The sequence below is a fragment of the Panthera tigris genome, chromosome F2 (assembly GCF_018350195.1).
Source record: "Panthera tigris isolate Pti1 chromosome F2, P.tigris_Pti1_mat1.1, whole genome shotgun sequence".
Lineage (NCBI taxonomy): Eukaryota > Metazoa > Chordata > Mammalia > Carnivora > Felidae > Panthera > Panthera tigris.
Genome location: NC_056676.1, coordinates 74,905,356 through 74,922,613, shown reverse-complemented (window position 1 = coordinate 74,922,613; position 17,258 = coordinate 74,905,356). Strand labels below are relative to the sequence as shown.

The 17,258-nt window shown below is 47.6% G+C and overlaps 1 protein-coding gene across 1 annotated transcript in view; it reads left to right on the top strand.

Annotated features, from left to right (window-relative positions):
• Window positions 1-17,021, top strand: part of ZFAT (zinc finger and AT-hook domain containing) — a 251,245-nt gene extending 234,224 nt beyond the window's left edge. The window contains exon 16 of the mRNA XM_042973111.1: window positions 16,875-17,021. Coding sequence (XP_042829045.1) covers window positions 16,875-16,943 — 69 coding nt within the window. The 3' untranslated portion in view covers window positions 16,944-17,021. The remainder of the gene's footprint in view (window positions 1-16,874) is intronic.
• The last annotated feature ends 237 nt before the right edge of the window (window positions 17,022-17,258 follow it).

Below are 17,258 nucleotides of genomic sequence, written 5' to 3'. Positions count from 1 at the left end.
GCAGTTTCCAGAAGATTGGAGAAGCTGTATCTCTCGGGCATTGTGTTTCAGTGTGAGATTCATACTCACAGTGTTCATCTCCAGGACGGGCCTTTCCTGTGCATCAGATGCACGCAGGCAACCATGTTTATCTATGTTTCCACTTGGAAGCTTGCCAGACACACCAAACCCTGTCTGGCCAGTGGGGAGCTGCCAGCCTCTTCCAGAACCTGCTTCTCCTCCTCTGCTATTCTCCCCATCTTGGGGAAGGGCACCCCGGCAGCCTCATCTCGCTGAGGGCCACTAGATCACCTCCTCAGAGCCTTCTCTGTTCTCATCCTTTCCTTTGGCCCTGACCTCTGTCCACCACCTGCTCGTCCTTTTCCCCAGAATCCTGCTAAAGCATCTTCCCAAACTTCTCACTGTCTTTTGTCCCTCTTCTGACTCCTCAACAGACAGGTGATAACAATGGTAAAAATAATATAATTATTATTTTTTTAATGTTTATTTATTTATTTTGAGAGAGAGAGAGACAGAGTGTGAGTGGCAGATGGCAGAGAGAGGGGGAGACACAGAATCTGAAGCAGGCTCCAGGCTCCGAGCTGTCAGCGTAGAGCCTGACACGGGGCTCGAACTCACAAGCCATGAGATTATGACCTGAGCTGAAGTCAGATGCTTAACCGACTGAGCCACCCAGGCACCCTGGACCAGGTCTATACATGATGCTCTTGTATCTAACAATTGCACATACCTCTTGGATAACCCTCATTGGTATCTACAATCACGTGGAAAACTCCTAGAATTACCTCATTTTATAGGCGAGAAAACTGGAGCCCGGTGACCTGCTGAAGTTACCAAAGGGTAAATGGTAAAGTTGAGATTTGAATTCAGGTGTGTCTGCACCAAACACTCCCAAGACTCTCCAGAGCCTCAGCGTAAAGACAGTTCGTTCTCCTTGAGAGTGTCGTCCTCCTTACATGCTACCCGTGTCGTACAGGGAAGGGAGACTCCTTGTACAAATACCCCAATTAACAAGAAGACGTGTCTCATTTGTCAGTGTTAAAGGTCTTTGAGCCACACGTTTACGGAGCTGAATGAGGGTGAAGAGATCGATAATGATTTCAGGTCTGATTGGTTCCTCTGTGCAGGTCTCTATCTCAGTTCTTCATTCCCCCAGATCTGTTTGGCCACAGAGCATAGCGCATTCTGCGTTAGAGCACCATTTTGGTGGCGTGGGATTGTCAATATCGCACAAAATCACCTTGACGGGCAGGGCACTGACGTCAGGCACTTCACATGTGTCGTCAGCTGTCGGACAGGAAACTTCCTATCGCTCAGGGTCTGGACAAACTTGTACTGAACCTCGGAGCCAAATCCACAAACTGGAAATCTAAGGGTCTGTAAATTCCAGGGGTGGGGGCTTTGACGTCGTCCCCAGAGGTCCCTGAGTGTTGAGTCCACCCCTACCACGTCAATCGTAATGTGCGGTTTATCCCCTACTGGCTTTACTTTAAGACACAAGCGAAGCGTTCATGACTTTTGGAGGGATGAGGTAGGGGTGTGGTTTATGTTATGACAGTTCTCAAACTCTGGGGTGAATCTGGAGCTCCGCGAGAACTAACGTGATCATAGAACCTGGGCTCCATGAAGAAGGCTATGATTTGGACTTTTGAAATTTAACCAGATTCCCCAGCCAGTTGATTCTGATACTGAACAAACTCTGAGAACCTTGTATCATAGGAATGGAAACCTTTACAGGGGAAAATAGGCATTCTGAGTTCTTAAAATTCCCACTGGCCACTCCGTCACCATGGGGTTTTAGACCCACTGGGTTCCATGCTCTTCCCATTTGATGTTTTTTATTCTTTCCTGCTCGCCTCCATTTTAGAAAAAAAAAAAAGAAAAAATTTCCAACTCCACATTTACTGCCAAGGGTTTTGTGGGCTGTTTTACAGATAGTGAAGCAGGCTCTGAGGAGTTACATTCTATATGCAAGGTCAGCGAGCACTATACCCGAGTGTGGAATCTGGGTTTCTCTGACTCTAAAAGATAGGAATTATCTGTTATAAAATAGCAGCCATGATGAGAGCTGAGAAAGCACACCTGAGGGGTGCCTGGGTAGCTCAGTCGGTTAAGCATCCAACTCTTAATTTCAGCTCAGGTCATGATCTCGCGATTTGTGGGTTTGAGCCCGACGTTGGGGCTTTGACAGTGACAAGCCTGCTTGGGATTCTGTCTTTCACTCTCTCTCTGCCCCTCCCCACTCTGTCTCCCTCAAGATAAATAAACTTAAAGGAAAAAAAAAGCACACCTGAGCATTCTGAGTGCTAATGTGTGGTTTGGTCCTCACCCCAGGTGAGCAGACAAGGAGGACTTACAGAGAATGGGGGGAGGCTCGTATTCAGACCTTACTCTACTTGGTAGTCTGGAGCTTTGAGCCTGCTTGACTGTCAGCCAGCTGGTGCGGACTTGGGAGAGTCACTGCCTTGCCCTGTGCCTCAGTCTCCACTCTTTTACCACAACTTCCTATTCACCCTCAATGTTGCTTTCAGCCCTATGCACCTGCTCTAAACTCCCTAAAGGAACAACCCATTTATCCCCAGGCTATCAGACCACTGCTGGCTTTAAGTCCTTCCTTGCCCACTCTGGACTCCATATTTGAACATATAAACCGCTATCCCATCAGTACTCAGTTTCCTTGCCTCCTATTTGTTCCTTTCCCCCACAAGCAGCCCCACACAGGGTCAACACAGTCACCTGTCATCCTGGCCCGAGTGTATCCAGAGTGTGCACTCTCTCTCTTCTCTTATGCTCCTGCTCTACTGGCAGAGTGCTGTATGCAAAGGTGTCTTCCTTGTGCTTCTTGTCTAGCTCTGGGTCCCCAGTTTCTTAAACCCAGTGCAGGGACTTCCTACTGTCAGCTCGTGCCCGTCACCGTGACTGCATGTTAACCAAGAGCTTTGAGTGTCACATCCCAGCATGTGCCCCTCGACCTCAGGATGTATACTTTGGCCGGCCTTTTCTAAGATACGCAGCCGACGGGTCTTTTCCCGCTCCCTCTGGCATATCTTCCTGCTTTTGCAGCCCTTCTACCATTTTGGAATTTGGAGTTTTAGTCTTGTCTCAGTTTTAGGATTAAAAAAACTCACATTATTGGGGTGCCCGGGTGGCTCAGTCAGTTAAGCATCAGACTCTTGATTTCAGCTCAGGTCATGATCTCACGTTTTGTGAGTTCGAGTCCCACATCAGGCTCTGTGCTGACAGTGCGGAGCCTGCTTGGAATTCTCTCTCCCTCTCTCTCTGTTCCTTCCCTGTTTGTGCTCTCTTTCTCTCACAATAAATAAATAAACTTAAAAAAACCTCACATTACTAATGTGTCTCTACAGCATCCTGTCTGCTCTCATCCCAGCCTACCTCTCTAGCCCCATCTGCCCATCTGCGGCTCCCACTGATGTTCTGTGGGTCAGACGCACTGGACTTCTTGATATTCCAAGAGAGCATCATGCTTCCTCCCCCCACGGGGCCTCTGCACGTGCTGTCCTCTCTGCCTGGAGTGCTCCTTCTCCCTCTCTTGCTCAGCTTCACCCCTGCTGCTCTCATGTCTCAGCTTTGTTGTGCTTCTTCACAGAAACCTTCCCTGACCTTGCTGCCTGGATCAGATGCTGCGACTATTCACCCTCATGGGGCCTTCTTCGTGGAACTTATCAGAGATGTCGTGTTGCTGTCATCTGTCATTGTTCCTTCCTGTGTGCCTCCCCATTTGGGGATAGACCATGTTGCTCCCGGCTCTAACCCACTTTCTACCACTATGTTGTCCATAGTAAGTACTCGACAAGTATTTGTTGAAAGAAAGAAAAAAAAAAAAAAAGGAAATAAAGAGAGAAAGTGAGAAAGGAAGAAAGCAAGGCTTGGGAAATGGCTCACCAATGTCACAGTTAGTAACGAGTTGAACCGAACATGCACCTGGGTCGTCAACATCCAGAACTTTCTTGTTCTTTCCTCTCCATCACAGCTGCCTCCCATGTCCCAGCTGTTTGGGTGTCTGGCCCAGGCTTGGTCTGGCCTTTCTTTAGGACCTGCTTCCTCCACTGTGGCTTCTTCAGGTGGCCTGGGGGAACTTTACTGGTCCCATTGAGACTTTGCCTCCTCCTTTTTACATCTTTACTGCAGATGACACTTGGTTTCACGATTTTAATCAAGGAATTAATTGTATTTGTTTCCCCAGGCAGTTTTTAAGAAGAGGATGTGACTTCCTGAACATAAAATAAATGATAGGAAAGTAAACTGAAGCTTGTGCCCAGGGCAGTGGTTTTCCTGCTCCACACCCAGTCCAGGTAGAATGGTATTTCTTTTTTTAAAAAAATTTCTTTAATGTTTATTTCATTCTTTGAGACAGAGAGAAACAGAACATGAGCAGGGGAGGGGCAGAGAGAGAGGGAGACACAGAATCCGAAGCAGGCTCCAGGCTCTGAGCTGTCAGCACAGTCCGATGTGGGGCCTGAACCCACGAACCACGAGATCATGACCTGAGTCGAAGTCGGATGCTCAACTGACTGAGCCACCCAGGTGCCCCGGGTAAAATGGTATTTCTGTTCATCCCTAACTCCACTGGCTTTTGGAGCTTAGGTTTCTCAGTTACTTGCGTTATTATTGAATATGTCAGCAGTGATTTGAGGCCCCTATTCTCTGCCAGAACACAGCCATCTACTCATTCACTGATTCATTTGGCCACATGCACACTGATAAAACAGTCTGGATTGGGCAGCGACCCCCTCCACCCCTGCTTTTCACCCCTCAGCTTCACCGAGGTGAGGTGTTCCACAAAAACCTTTGGATTTTTCCAACTCTGGGTCTATCAGAGCACTGTAACCTTGGGTAGGTGACAGAACGCTTTGACCCTCAGTGTTTTCATCTGAAAAGTAGGTTAATAATGTCTGCCTCTTGGAGTAGTTGTGACGGCTGCATGGATACTATGAATATTTGTACTCCCCCTCCCCCCATTCACATCTTGAAATCCTGGCTCCTAATATGATGATATTTGGAGTGGAGCCTTGGGAGGTGATTAGGTCATGAGGGCAAATTCCTCATGATGAAATCAGAGTCCTTATAAAACAGACCCCAGAAAGCTCCCTGGCCTCTTCCTCCACATGATGACACAGTGAGAAGACGGCCGTCTCTGAAGCAGGAAGCAGACCTCACCAGACACCGTATCTGTTAGTGCTTTGATCTTGGACCTCCCACCCCTCCATGACTGCGAGAAACAAATTGTTGTTTGTAAGCCACCCACTTGATGATATTTTATTATAGCAGCCCAAGCTGACTGAGACAGATAGCAAAGGTATGGAGTGCTTGCCCCAATGCCTGGCCCAAATGATGAGCTTAATGCATTTCCTCTATGTCATTATCAAGGAAGCTGCATGTGCTATGTCACAGTGGTGTTGGGGGAGGTCATTGAAAGGGTATGAATGCCAGTTGACCCCTGAGCTGGACCCGGGTGATCAAAGACCCCTCACTCCCTTTCCCTGTCCTTGGAATGTACATTCTGCTTGCCTTCCCACTCCCGAAAGCTGTCCCAAGGACCCAGCCTTGAGACAGTGATGTGATGCTGAGACCATCTAGATGATAATCCTGACTGAACCCCGATAAACATAAGACTTGGTGGGCAGGTGTAGAGATCTCCTTGCCTGTCGATGCCTAAGACAAGCCCCGTGGGTAGGTTCCCTTGCTTATCCAGCCTGCCACCTACCCATCCGGAGTGGCCCTCCTCTTTCTTCATCTCTCCCTGCCCTCTGTGTATAGGGGTCCAGAATCTGATCACACCCGGGAAACTCTGGAGGAGGTTGGCAACCAACAAGGGGATTTTGTCACTCACCAGCTGGGGGACCTTGGGCATTTATCCCATATGCACCTCAATTTTCTCATCTGTGTGATGCACTGAATAATCCCTGTTTTTCCTCATTCAATAAGTTAGTATGAGATGATGGAATCAGGAAACAGTTGTGAAATGGCTTTGAAACGTGGGTTCCAGAAGCAACTGCCTCATTTTGGCAGTAATGTTTGGTAGTTTCCACAGATATCTGATCCCTTTGGCTAATTACACCAAAGTGTTTTCCAAAGCCCTTTTGCATGACATCCCCGAGGCAATAAAATTATACATTCTATTGTAATTCAACTCAAGGAACTTTTACTGATTACATGTTGGTCACAGACACAGTTGTGGGCTTTGGATTCCTTAAAACGAAAATCAATAAATGGTTCATGGAGCATTAAGTAGGGATTAGATGTGGAGAAATCACATTTCAACTTCATAGGGGACTTGAAAGTGTCCCCATTATGCCCTACCGAGCTGCACTTGGAGAACATCACCCATCACTTGAACTCTAGAAGGTCTTGGGGGTGGCCCTGCTTTAGTGTGATCATTTGCTTATGGGACATTAACTTCTCCCCGCTTCACGTCGCTGCCTTCACATCGAGGATAATTCCCTCACCTTCGGCTGGTTCATCACTGCCTCCTAACACGTAAGGAAGCCCTCGGGTTATTTCTGAGAGGCCCCAAAGTTCTCAGGGACAGTTCTCGCACGTTATTATGTTCTGGTGCTGGCTGATATGAGCCCATTGGTCTCCACTGGCAGAGCCTTCTGGGAAAATATGCAGGCTTCTGCCATATTCTGGTGCTTTTCAGATGGCTGTATGACACCATGGCTCTCCCAAAGCCCGTGGGCTTTATTCCGGCCAGGCTGGCTCTGTCAGGCATTGGCTACGAGCTGGTGGGACAGTGGCCAGCCAGGCTGCTCCTTTCTGGATACCACCCTATTTAATGCTCCTCTTTCCACAATGCTGTGATTCCTGTTCTACAGATAAGAGAGAACTAAGGCCCAGATTGGTTAGGTGATTCCTCCCTTAGGAGCCAAGCTGGGGTTCCAGCCCAGGAACCTCAAATCTAGGCTCCTGGCTTATCTTGTGTCACACCCAGTAGTTTAGCCAAATAAATTCACCCTTTTAGTTGTCTCAATGCAGCGAGCTCATGTTTGTGTGGAACATTCCAGAGTGGCTGCCTCGGGGTGGGCTCGTGTAACCTGGGTCTGTATTGTTACCCCTGTCTCCAGGTGTGCCTTCAGAGCCCGGATGGTCCGGTCCTCTTAGCTCTTTCCAGGTTGGAAGCCATGGAGGATGTGGTCCGGCTTGATTCCACTTTTATCAAAACGTTAAGACTAGAGCTTGTTCCTGACAGTCCTGCATGTGAGGCAGAGAAAGCCTCAGTTGGCTCTAAGTTTGCAACAGAAATGTCAGACAGAGCAGATTCTGGGCTTGTGCTGTGATACCCTGTCTCCAAGGGAAGGTTAAATTGATACAAAGTTAGAGCTTTTCAGGGCGGAGCTCTCTGTACAAGACCAAGGGAGCATTTAAAACTTGCCTTTGAAAGAGAACCTCCAGGCTCGGTGGAATCCATTTTTGTTTGTCTATTAATTAATTTATTCATTAATTCTTTCAACAAATAGTTACGGGGGCCCTGCACTTGCTATGTTAGGGAGACAAAGATGAAGTAGGCATTGCTGTTGTCCTCTTCTTGGCTCTCGTTTCTGGATCATTTTGTTTCTAAAATGATCTCCGAAGGGCCTGAGCGTAGGTACCTCTCTCTGCCTCTGAGAAGCTTAGTCATAGGTCAGAGGTTACCCGGAGAGCAAGTGACACAACTAGGGTCTGGATCCAGATCACTTCCATGGCAAGTCCAAGATCTTACCCCGTCACCTCTGAGTGATTTCCTATTGAGCATGTGCACTGGCTCGGCAGGTGCAGGTGTGCCCCTGCGTGGGGAGGAGCAGGAGAAGGTCCACCCCTGTGAGAGAGCTCATGGGGCTCCTCTCGGGAGGTCCCAGGTGGGTCAGAGAGAGCATCGTGTGGGCGCCAGCTGGAGCACACTGGGCACTGTGGCGGACCGGTGGAGGGCTGACCACCCAGCTGAGCTTTGAAGGGGGAGACGGTGGGCCAAGGTGGGTGAGGCAGAGACCTCACGCACCCGGATGTGGAAATCTGAGAAAACTGACCACGGAGTACCTGGGTCAGACCGAACAGAGCCCCCATGGTGGGGGGACAGGCCGGGGTCGTAAGGGGCCCATGTGCCCCCGCAGGGAATTTGAGCTTTACCCTGCAGGAGTAGAAGACACCTAATGGTGCTCAGGGTGCAGTGTGAAGGCAGGGGCAAGTATGTCACCACTTGAAGAGGTCCTTTGGGGTGAACTTTACGGGCTGAGTAGGGTTTAGGATGATAGACCATGGGCTGGGAAGGGGGTTTGGGGCAGAACAGTGTATGTAGTGGTATCGTCATGTGCACAACATAAGGGAAATAAGCTAATGTATAGCTTCTGTTACGTTCATAGTTTTCTTCTTCTTAGGAGTGGGTACTCCTCAATTAAGCCATGCTTGATTAATTGAAGTCCAGTAGTAATCAATGCAAGTTCATGTTTATCAGGACCTAAATTGTGTGGAAATGCTAAAAAGCCATGTTCTCCAAGGCTCTCCCTTGGAGCATTGGTTCTATAGGATGTTAATGGGTGTCACGTCCTGAAGGGCTGGCTCCTCGTCAAGGATATTTGGGGAAATGTTGGGGTGTAAATACACAGCCACTTGGTGGTGAAGCCTGTGCTCTGAATCACTGCACCAAATAGGTGTGAAGAGGTCAGAGGAAGTCTTTGCTAGACGGGAGGCCCTGCCCCCAAGTCCATGCTTCCTCACCCCTACCACAGGCAGAGGTAACTACTCTATGCTTTGTGTCCCCACTAGGCCTGTAGACTTTGACATCATGGCACCAGAGCCTTTGCAAAACATGCATTTTCTCCAGTTCTGGATTGGCAATTTCTAGCAGGCCTATGGTCTGGCCTATAGTCGTCTCTGATCCTTCAGTGCATAGCCGGTTGCCTTGCTGTGACTTGGCCTGTCTCTGATCCTTTCCAAGGCCGGGTATGTCTGGACATAGCACAGTCCTAGGCCATACCAACTTTCCATTCACCGAGACCCCTCAAACACTCTATGGCCCTTATCAGTGACCCTTCTACCTTGGGACCATCCCCACAGCTGGACCAGTTTCTCCTGGTCTGGTCCTGCCGGATCCCTGTTCTCTCTTAACTTTCCCTGGACATAGGCTCCAGCCCACTTTGGTTGTGCAGTATATGACCAAAGCTGAGGTCAGAAGGATGCCCTTGGGATGCAGAGGGAAGGGAACCCAATCCTTTGCCTGCTGGCCAGAGTCCTCTGTGTGAAGCACAAAAGAAAGGGCATGTGGGCGAGATACTGGGTTGATCATGTTTCCCTAAAATAGCTGCTCTAATAGCATTGTGCTGTGATTATTGAAAGCTTGAGTTAGCAATTGATTTCAGGCTGAGAGATCAATGTGAAAAAGAGATTGCAATGCAGGATTACGAAGAAGCCATCCGTGACCCCCACACTTATGAAGCGGCCACGTCTACCTCTCCCGCAGTTCAGTCACCTTATTGTAATTGTATGTCTGCTGCTCTGGGCCCCTGTGAACTTCTGGAGGTTGGGGGCCCTGCGGGGCTCATCTTGAACAGCAGCTGGCTTACGGCAGGTGCTTGATTTATGATGTTCACAGCGTACCCTACTCTATGATGAAGAAACAGAGCCGTGGCACCGTTCTATTACTTGGCCACAAAATTAGAGAGTGGAAGAATGGACGTTTGAGCATGTCAGTCTCATGACCCACAGGACTCTTTAAGTCCACGTCTGGAAGAGGTAAAAGGTCCATGTATGCACATGAGACTTCAGCTCTGTCCACGTGTTACCAGTCAGCTCCACGGGCGGCTTTGCTCCAGTGTCCGGGCGGTTCTGGTGCCCTCTGGTCCTAGAGGCGTTCTCTGTTCTGGCCTGGATGTTCTTGTCACCACTACCCAGCACCAGCTTTGAATAAAGTCCTCACACAAGCTGCCCAAATCCTCATGTATCTCCATTCCTTTGACCATGGGCTTTCTTTGCACAGTCCGTGCAACAACAAAGCTGTTACTGTTTTCTGAGCATTACCGGGTCTAAGGTGGCATAGGAAACACCGTGAAAGCATGGATGTGGGGCAGGTGGCCTGCTTTATTCACGAGCCCGGTCACTTGCTTTTGTAGGCAAGGCAGTAAAATTTAAACTCAAACTTGGGGAGATCAATATTTTCTGAGGGTTTTGACCATGAGACTGTTCATAAAGAGTAGACACAGAGTTCCAATGTTGCCTGTTTCTCATGAGCTTCTGGGATTTGGATATTCTTGACTCTTCTAACTACCGCATAAATGATACATGGAGAAAGGGGATGAATCTAAGTGGCCACTCAGAAAGGAACCCAGACCTGAATCCTTTACGCATTGCCGCTAAATCTCTTGGATTCTGTTTCTTCATTTCTTAGAAGTTGGGCTCAATGGATACATCCTTTCCCACAGTTGCCCTTGAAAATACTCATCCTTGTTTGATGGGAACAGCTTCTCTCACTCACACCACAATATGGCTACAGGTGGATAAGCCATGCTTGTGCAATTTAGCCAACAGATTTAGTGTCCTGTGTGTGTAAATGGATTCAATCGCCACAATCCTGTGAGGCAGATGCTATTATTTTCTCCATTTTACTTCTGAGTAAATAGAGACCCAGAGGTTAAACAACCTGCCTTAGGTCCTAAAGCAAGAAAAGATGTGAAGCCGGGAAATGAACCAAATGTGAAGCGTACTGCAGCATGTGATAACACCCTCTGTTCACGCTTTCTCCATTTTTGATGGCCCTAGGGGTGGCATCCACCCCAAGTGACCATTCAGAGTTCTTGCCTTGGATTTGGATTGGATTTAAGCAATAGTTGGTTTTCTTCAACCTCTACCCCCATCATTCTACTTTAAATTTTTCTTAAATGTTTATTTATTTTTTTTGTGGGGGGATAGGGGTTGGGGGGGGGAGATAAAAGATCCGAAGTGGGTTCTGCACTGATGGCAGAGAGCCTGCCTGTGGGGCTTGAACTCACAACCTGTGAGATCATGACCTGAGCCGAAGCAGGACGCTCAACTGACTGAGCCACCCAGGCACCCACCCCATCATTCCACTTTGACATTTCTTCCCCAATAGTTCCTCGACTCCACCAGGACATTTAGTCCATCAATCATATCAGTCTCATTAAGCTTCTCATGTGAAGGTTGATTGGGAAAGAATAGGATCCTGAATTTGGAAGAGGGACATACTGAAATCCTAGTGAACCTGATTTATCCTTGCCATTAGAAGTCGCTTGATCTCTGGTGTCTGAAGAGATTAGCATTCTTTGCTTGAAAATTCCGTGATGACCTCCCCTGGGGCAGATGCCAATTCTCCTCCAAAACCCAAAACAGCCATTCCTGTTGTTGCTAGACACAAAATAAGGTTAAACTGTGCTCCATGGACAAGTGAACACTGTGGGCCAGGATGAAATAACTTACACACAAAGCGAATTCTAAGATATTGCTAATATATATTAGAAATCTGAGTGCCATGTGTGGGAGTGGATTCTCAGGATGTGAGACCAAGGAAAACAGATTATGACACTGTATCAGGCTGAATTCATTGACATGGTGCACTTGCTAAGGCTAAGGATTTAACGGATTACCTCATGGAGCTGGAGACGGTTCTGACAGCTGGCAGAGTGAGTGGAACTTAGATTTACTCGTGGACTATATTTAATGAGGTTGGCATGGAAGCATTTCCCTGGCATGATGCGGAGGAGATGATCCGAAAGATCGGAGAGAAAGAGGTGTTGGAGTAGAGGTGCCACGTATGACGGGCACACTCACCTCCAGCTACGTTGCACAACAGTTGTGGCACCAAGACACTCTTAAGTAAGGTGCTGAGAAGCATGCCAGTGAGGGAAGCGTCTGCATCCTCGAAAAGCTCTGATTTCTCTTCTTAGTAGGCCAGGTGCGGCAAGAGGGAACACCTGTCGAGATGGGCTCTTTGATTTCATTAGGGATGACAGGAACCGGGTGGAGTGGAGGGCAAGTGGCAGCGCTTCATTGTCAAAGACAAGACGGGTGTATTCACCAGAAAGGGCTGCAGGGGTATGTTGGTGATCAGGGAGCTGTGGCCTGCAGGTGCCTTTGGCTGTGGTCACCTGATCGTAGTGTTCCTAGGAATCTCGGAATGAAAGAGATGCATAGGATAGGAGAGGACTGCAGGGTCTACGTAAAAGAAAAGAACAACCCTATATCTAATATTCAACACCCTAACTTGAGTTGAGGTCCCTTGGTTGAGGTCCCTACTTACCAAGATTATAAACTAGATACAGACTCCATCCATGGGGGGGGGGGTTTCAGAGCTTAATATCACCATCAAAGTCTTGAAAGGCACACAGGTGGTGAGATCTATCACTGCCTCATTTAACTCACCAGGATGACCTCTACCAGAGTCAGATGGTTATTGGAGAATGACTGAACTAGCATAAGCTTGGGCAGGTTGGGTTCTTTTTTTTTTTTTTTTTTTTAATTTTTTTTTAACGTTTATTTATTTTTTGAGACAGAGAGAGACAGAGCATGAACAGGGGAGGGGCAGAGAGAGAGGGAGACACAGAATCTGAAACAGGCTCCAGGCTCTGAGCTGTCAGCACAGAGCCCGACGCGGGGCTCGAACTCTCGGACTGTGAGATCATGACCTGAGCTGAAGTTGGACGCTTAACCAACCAAGCCACCCAGGCGCTCCGGGCAGGTTGGGTTCTAATGGCGGTTGTTCGTGCAGATGTCGTGTCTATACTGGAGTAAAATCAGCAGGGTCTCTTGCACTTGGTACACAGCCGCTGACCTGGCTGATGCCTTTTTCTCATCTCTATCTGCAAGGACCGCCAGAAGCCGCTTGCTTTTCCCTGTCAGGGCCAACGGCACTCCATCACAGGTTTGCCACAGGGCTACGTCAGCTCTCTTGAACTTTGCTGTAAAACGATACACAGAGCTTTTGATGATCTTGACATTCCACACGACACAATGCTGGTTTGCCGCGTTGATGGCATTGTGATGACTGAAGCTGTTTGGCTAGAAGTAGCGACTTTGATGTAGGGAGGCATGAGTAAATGAAAAGGTAGAAGGTAAAGCCTGTAAAAATCAAGGTCCTCTCACCTCAGAGAATTTTCTGAGTGTTTATTGGTCTTGAGAATGTTGAGATAGCCCCTCCAAGGTGAAAGACATGTTTCTGGATCTCATACTACGTACCAGGAGAAAAGCAGGATGCCGCACAATTCACGGTAGGTCCTTTGGACTTTTCTAACACATTCGCGTGTGTTACTACAACACCTGTCCACAGTCGTCTGAACGCTGCCTGTTGAGTTGGGCGCCAGAGCAGGAGAAGGCTCTGCGGTGAGTGCGGGCTGCAGCACAAGTGTCTCTACCACTTGGATCTCATGATCCAGCAGACCCAGTGGTACCCAAAGTGTCTGTGGAAGTAGGGAGACTGTATGAAGCCTCTGGACAGCATCAGCAGAGGACATAGAACAGACTTCTAAGACTTTGGAGCAGATGCGCCCCCTCTTCACAAAGAAGTATTATGCTTTGCTCCTGGGCCTTGGCAGGCACAGCATGTGTAATCCTGAGGTAATCAGGGGAGTGAGTGGGGCGAGATTTCTATTATAAATTGAGTGTTTCCAAGCCGCCTAGCCGTAGGTCGGGAATGCCCAGCAGCAGTCTCTCATCCAGCGGAATTGTTATGTGAGAGACTGAGCTTGGGCAAGTTTGCAAGGGGCCAATAAGTTTCTTGAGCAGATGGCTCAGATTCCCTTAACATCAACTCCCACCACATTATCTTCCTTCCCTCCATCTGTGGGCTCAGAAGTGTGGGCCCGGTATTACCGAGACTGACCGAGCTAACACTACAGCTTAAGTGCCTGATTTTCCAAATGTGGAGAGTGATGGTAAACTCCCGGCATCGCACCGTTCCCTGGGGGACCAGCCAGCCACCAGCGGTATGCAGATAACATTGGACCTCTTCTGCCATGAAGGGGACACAGATCTCTCCTTATTAGTATAGACACATATTCTAAATATAGGTGTGCCTTACCCTCCATCATGCCATTCTGCACAGCACTATTTTTGATCAAGGAACACATTTCACAGCAAAGCCAGTGCAACAGTGAGCTCGTGCCTATGGAATGATGAGGCATCACTGTATCCTTCATCAGTCACAAGTGTCCAATCTCATTGAAATGTGGAACGGCTTACTGAAGATGTATTTAGTTAGGAGACAACACTTTGAAAAGTTGGGGTTCTCTATTATAGGATGAAATATATATATTTTGAAACAGAGAGAATTATATGATCCTGTCTTGTCCATAGCCAGAATACACAGATCCAGAAACTAGGCAGTGAACTTGAGGGTGGTATCTCTTTAATAAGCTACCGCAGACTTTCTGCTTTCCATTTCTAAAATACTGGATGGTCTGGAAATCTTAGTCTCCAAGGAGAGGGATTCCATCACTAGGAGACACAACAATAGGACGAAACAAATGGTGGTGAGGAATAAAATTCTGTAACCACACTGAAATCATGTAGTTCCCTGTTAACAGCAGGTGGTGTTACCTAACCTAACACATCCTTACTCCGAGCAGCATGAGCTCACGCCTGATACTCTCCCGGGGGAAATAATGTCATAGGGAGAACTAACCGTGCACCTGAGGGACACAGTCACTATAAAAGAAAGGCAAGAATATGAGATTCAGCTCTACTCTAAGAATAAAAATTAATGGTCTAGACAGGTCATAAATTCAAAATAAGGATAATAATTTTCCCCACAGAGATAAGAGAGGATATTGGTAACAGGAAGCAGGAGCAAGAAGTTAATAAAACAGAATCAAGTTGAAATGCATGGTGAGGAAAATGTTTTAAAATAAAGAACACAATGATGGGCTGCACGATAGCCTGCATAGAGTCCAGAATGAAATAGCTGGAAACCAGCTGGAGGAGCCCTCCCAGAGGAAAATTCGACGATCTTCTACGAGAAGTCCCCGAGGGAAAGGCAAGAGTGATTGGAGAGGAGACATTAGCGGAAGAACTAATGACTTCGGGTCTTCCAGAATTAATGACATTGATCTTGACTGAAGATCTTCACAGAGTGGAGACAGGGTGGAAAAGGACAAACAGACACCTTTAAATGTTAGAGAAAAATTTAATTCTACCAAAGAAAAAAGGGAGACTACAGCTATCCAAGCAGATAACATTTACCCAGGACTCTTATCTGGTGGGCACTGTTCTAAGCCTTCACGTGCATGAGCTTCCTTCGCCCTTCTCACAAATCTAAGATGTGGGGACTCTCATCATCCCTATTTGTACACGAGGAAATGGAAGTACAGAGAGTTTAAGCAACTTGTCCAAGATCTCAGAGTCGGGACGTGGAGGAGTGGGTTCTCGAAGCCCGAAGTCTCTTGCTCTGGAGTCTCGGTTCTTAAGCACCAGGCTCTCCTCCTTGAAAAGTTTGTAGAGAGAGAAGACAGATCACTCAGGAATAAAAATCACCTCGGCATTAGACGTCTCAATAGCACTGGTATGGTCACGAAGGCAGCGGGGAGATCATTTCAAAATATTATAGGAAAAAATAATTTGTAACATAGAATTAGCTAAACCAGAGGGAAAGAGGTTGAGTAAATTGCATAAAGAAATACATACAGTAAGAGGAGAAGCGGTCTTAGCTGCGGTCCATTAATCTTTTTAAACATTGCCTCTGCTAAATGCTGGGAGAATTGTGGCTCTGACAGCCATTTTCTTTGAGAGTGTAATTGCCTGCCTGGGAAGGAGGGCAGAGGATGAACGGTGTTCTCAGGTGGGCTTGCACTTTTACCCTCTCTGCTTCTGAGAGCTGCTGAGCCAGGGCTGTGGGGCCAAGAGCCGAGGCCATCGCTAAATGTTAGATACACCCAGACAGCCCCTCTCTACACAGGTTGGAGAACAGAGATAAATGCAAGGGAAGATCTTATGGATACATGAATTTTATGAGGCAATCTCCAGGCTGTAAAATGGACAGGATGAATGCTCTTGAAAGCCCCTGAGACGGTTATAAAGTCAACGATTGGGTGTCATCTCGGCTCAGAGGAAATGTACTCGGTTTGGTTTGTGCTGACCATCCTTGACATCAGACATGTGTAATTTTAGTGTTTGCATTAAGGAAGTGTCATTAAAAGGTTCTCCCAGGGCAAGTTCCCTCATTCTAAAAGCCGTCAAAGGCCCACCATCGTGGAACCATGCAATTTTGAAGTTAGACGGCATTGTTTTTACTAAGGTTCTTAATTTTTATAGATGAGAAAACTGAGACTCGAGAAAATGTGTGATCCCTCCCCCAAGGTCATCCAAATAGTAAAGGACAGCCCACACTTGAATTCCTACCTAATTCGGTCATTCACGTGCATGTTTTGAGGGTCCACGACATATGGCAGACATTCTCCTGGGTCCTAGAGTACAGCAGTGAACAAGGCAGAGGTCCTCTCTGCCAGCCACAGGTTTACATTGTATAAAGAAGAGAGAGAGTAGAGGTCCAAGCCAACAAATGTTGATGATAGCTATGGTGGTGACAGGTGTGAAGCCAACGGAAGAGGGGGTGATGTAGAAAGTGGTGGGGAAGGCGGCTGGCTATCATCTGCTGAGACAACAGGGTGCGGTTTTTGAAGACGTGATATTTGAGATGAGATTTGGCCGTTTGAAAATGTGGGTCGAGGGGGAAAAACAAGGCCATGGCCCCAAGGCAGGTACATACTTAGCCACTTGGGGTGGAAGGAAAGTAGCTATTTTTAGAACAGAGTGAGTGAGGGGATAGGTGCCCTGGGGCCACATTTTGCTAAGATGTTTGGGTTGTGTTCTGTAAGCAATGGAAAGCTATCAAAGGGTTTAAAGCTGAATGGTGTCATAATCCGATTTGTATTTTCCAGAAAGATCGCTCTGGCTGCTGTGCAGAGAGAGAGGGGTCACAGCACCAAAGATACAGGCAGACCAGGTAGGAGGGAGTCTACCCAGCAGCAAAGACCACGCTTCCAGCTACTCTCCGACATTGTTCCCGATCCCATTATCCCACAAAGGTATGAGATTTATCCAAATAAACCCAGTTTGCATCTTCTGATTTCCAGTCAGGTTGTCCCCCGCGGTGACAGGCTCCAACCGTCTTTCCTGGTACTGGAAGAGAGGTGTAGAGCAAAACACATTAATTTGAATGGTTTATTTACACAAAAAACTTTGTGTTCCTGCTCAGTGCGAGGCTCTCTGCCAGAGAGTAGAGATGTTGAGATTGGAGACGTGGTTCCTGCTGCTGAGTGTGG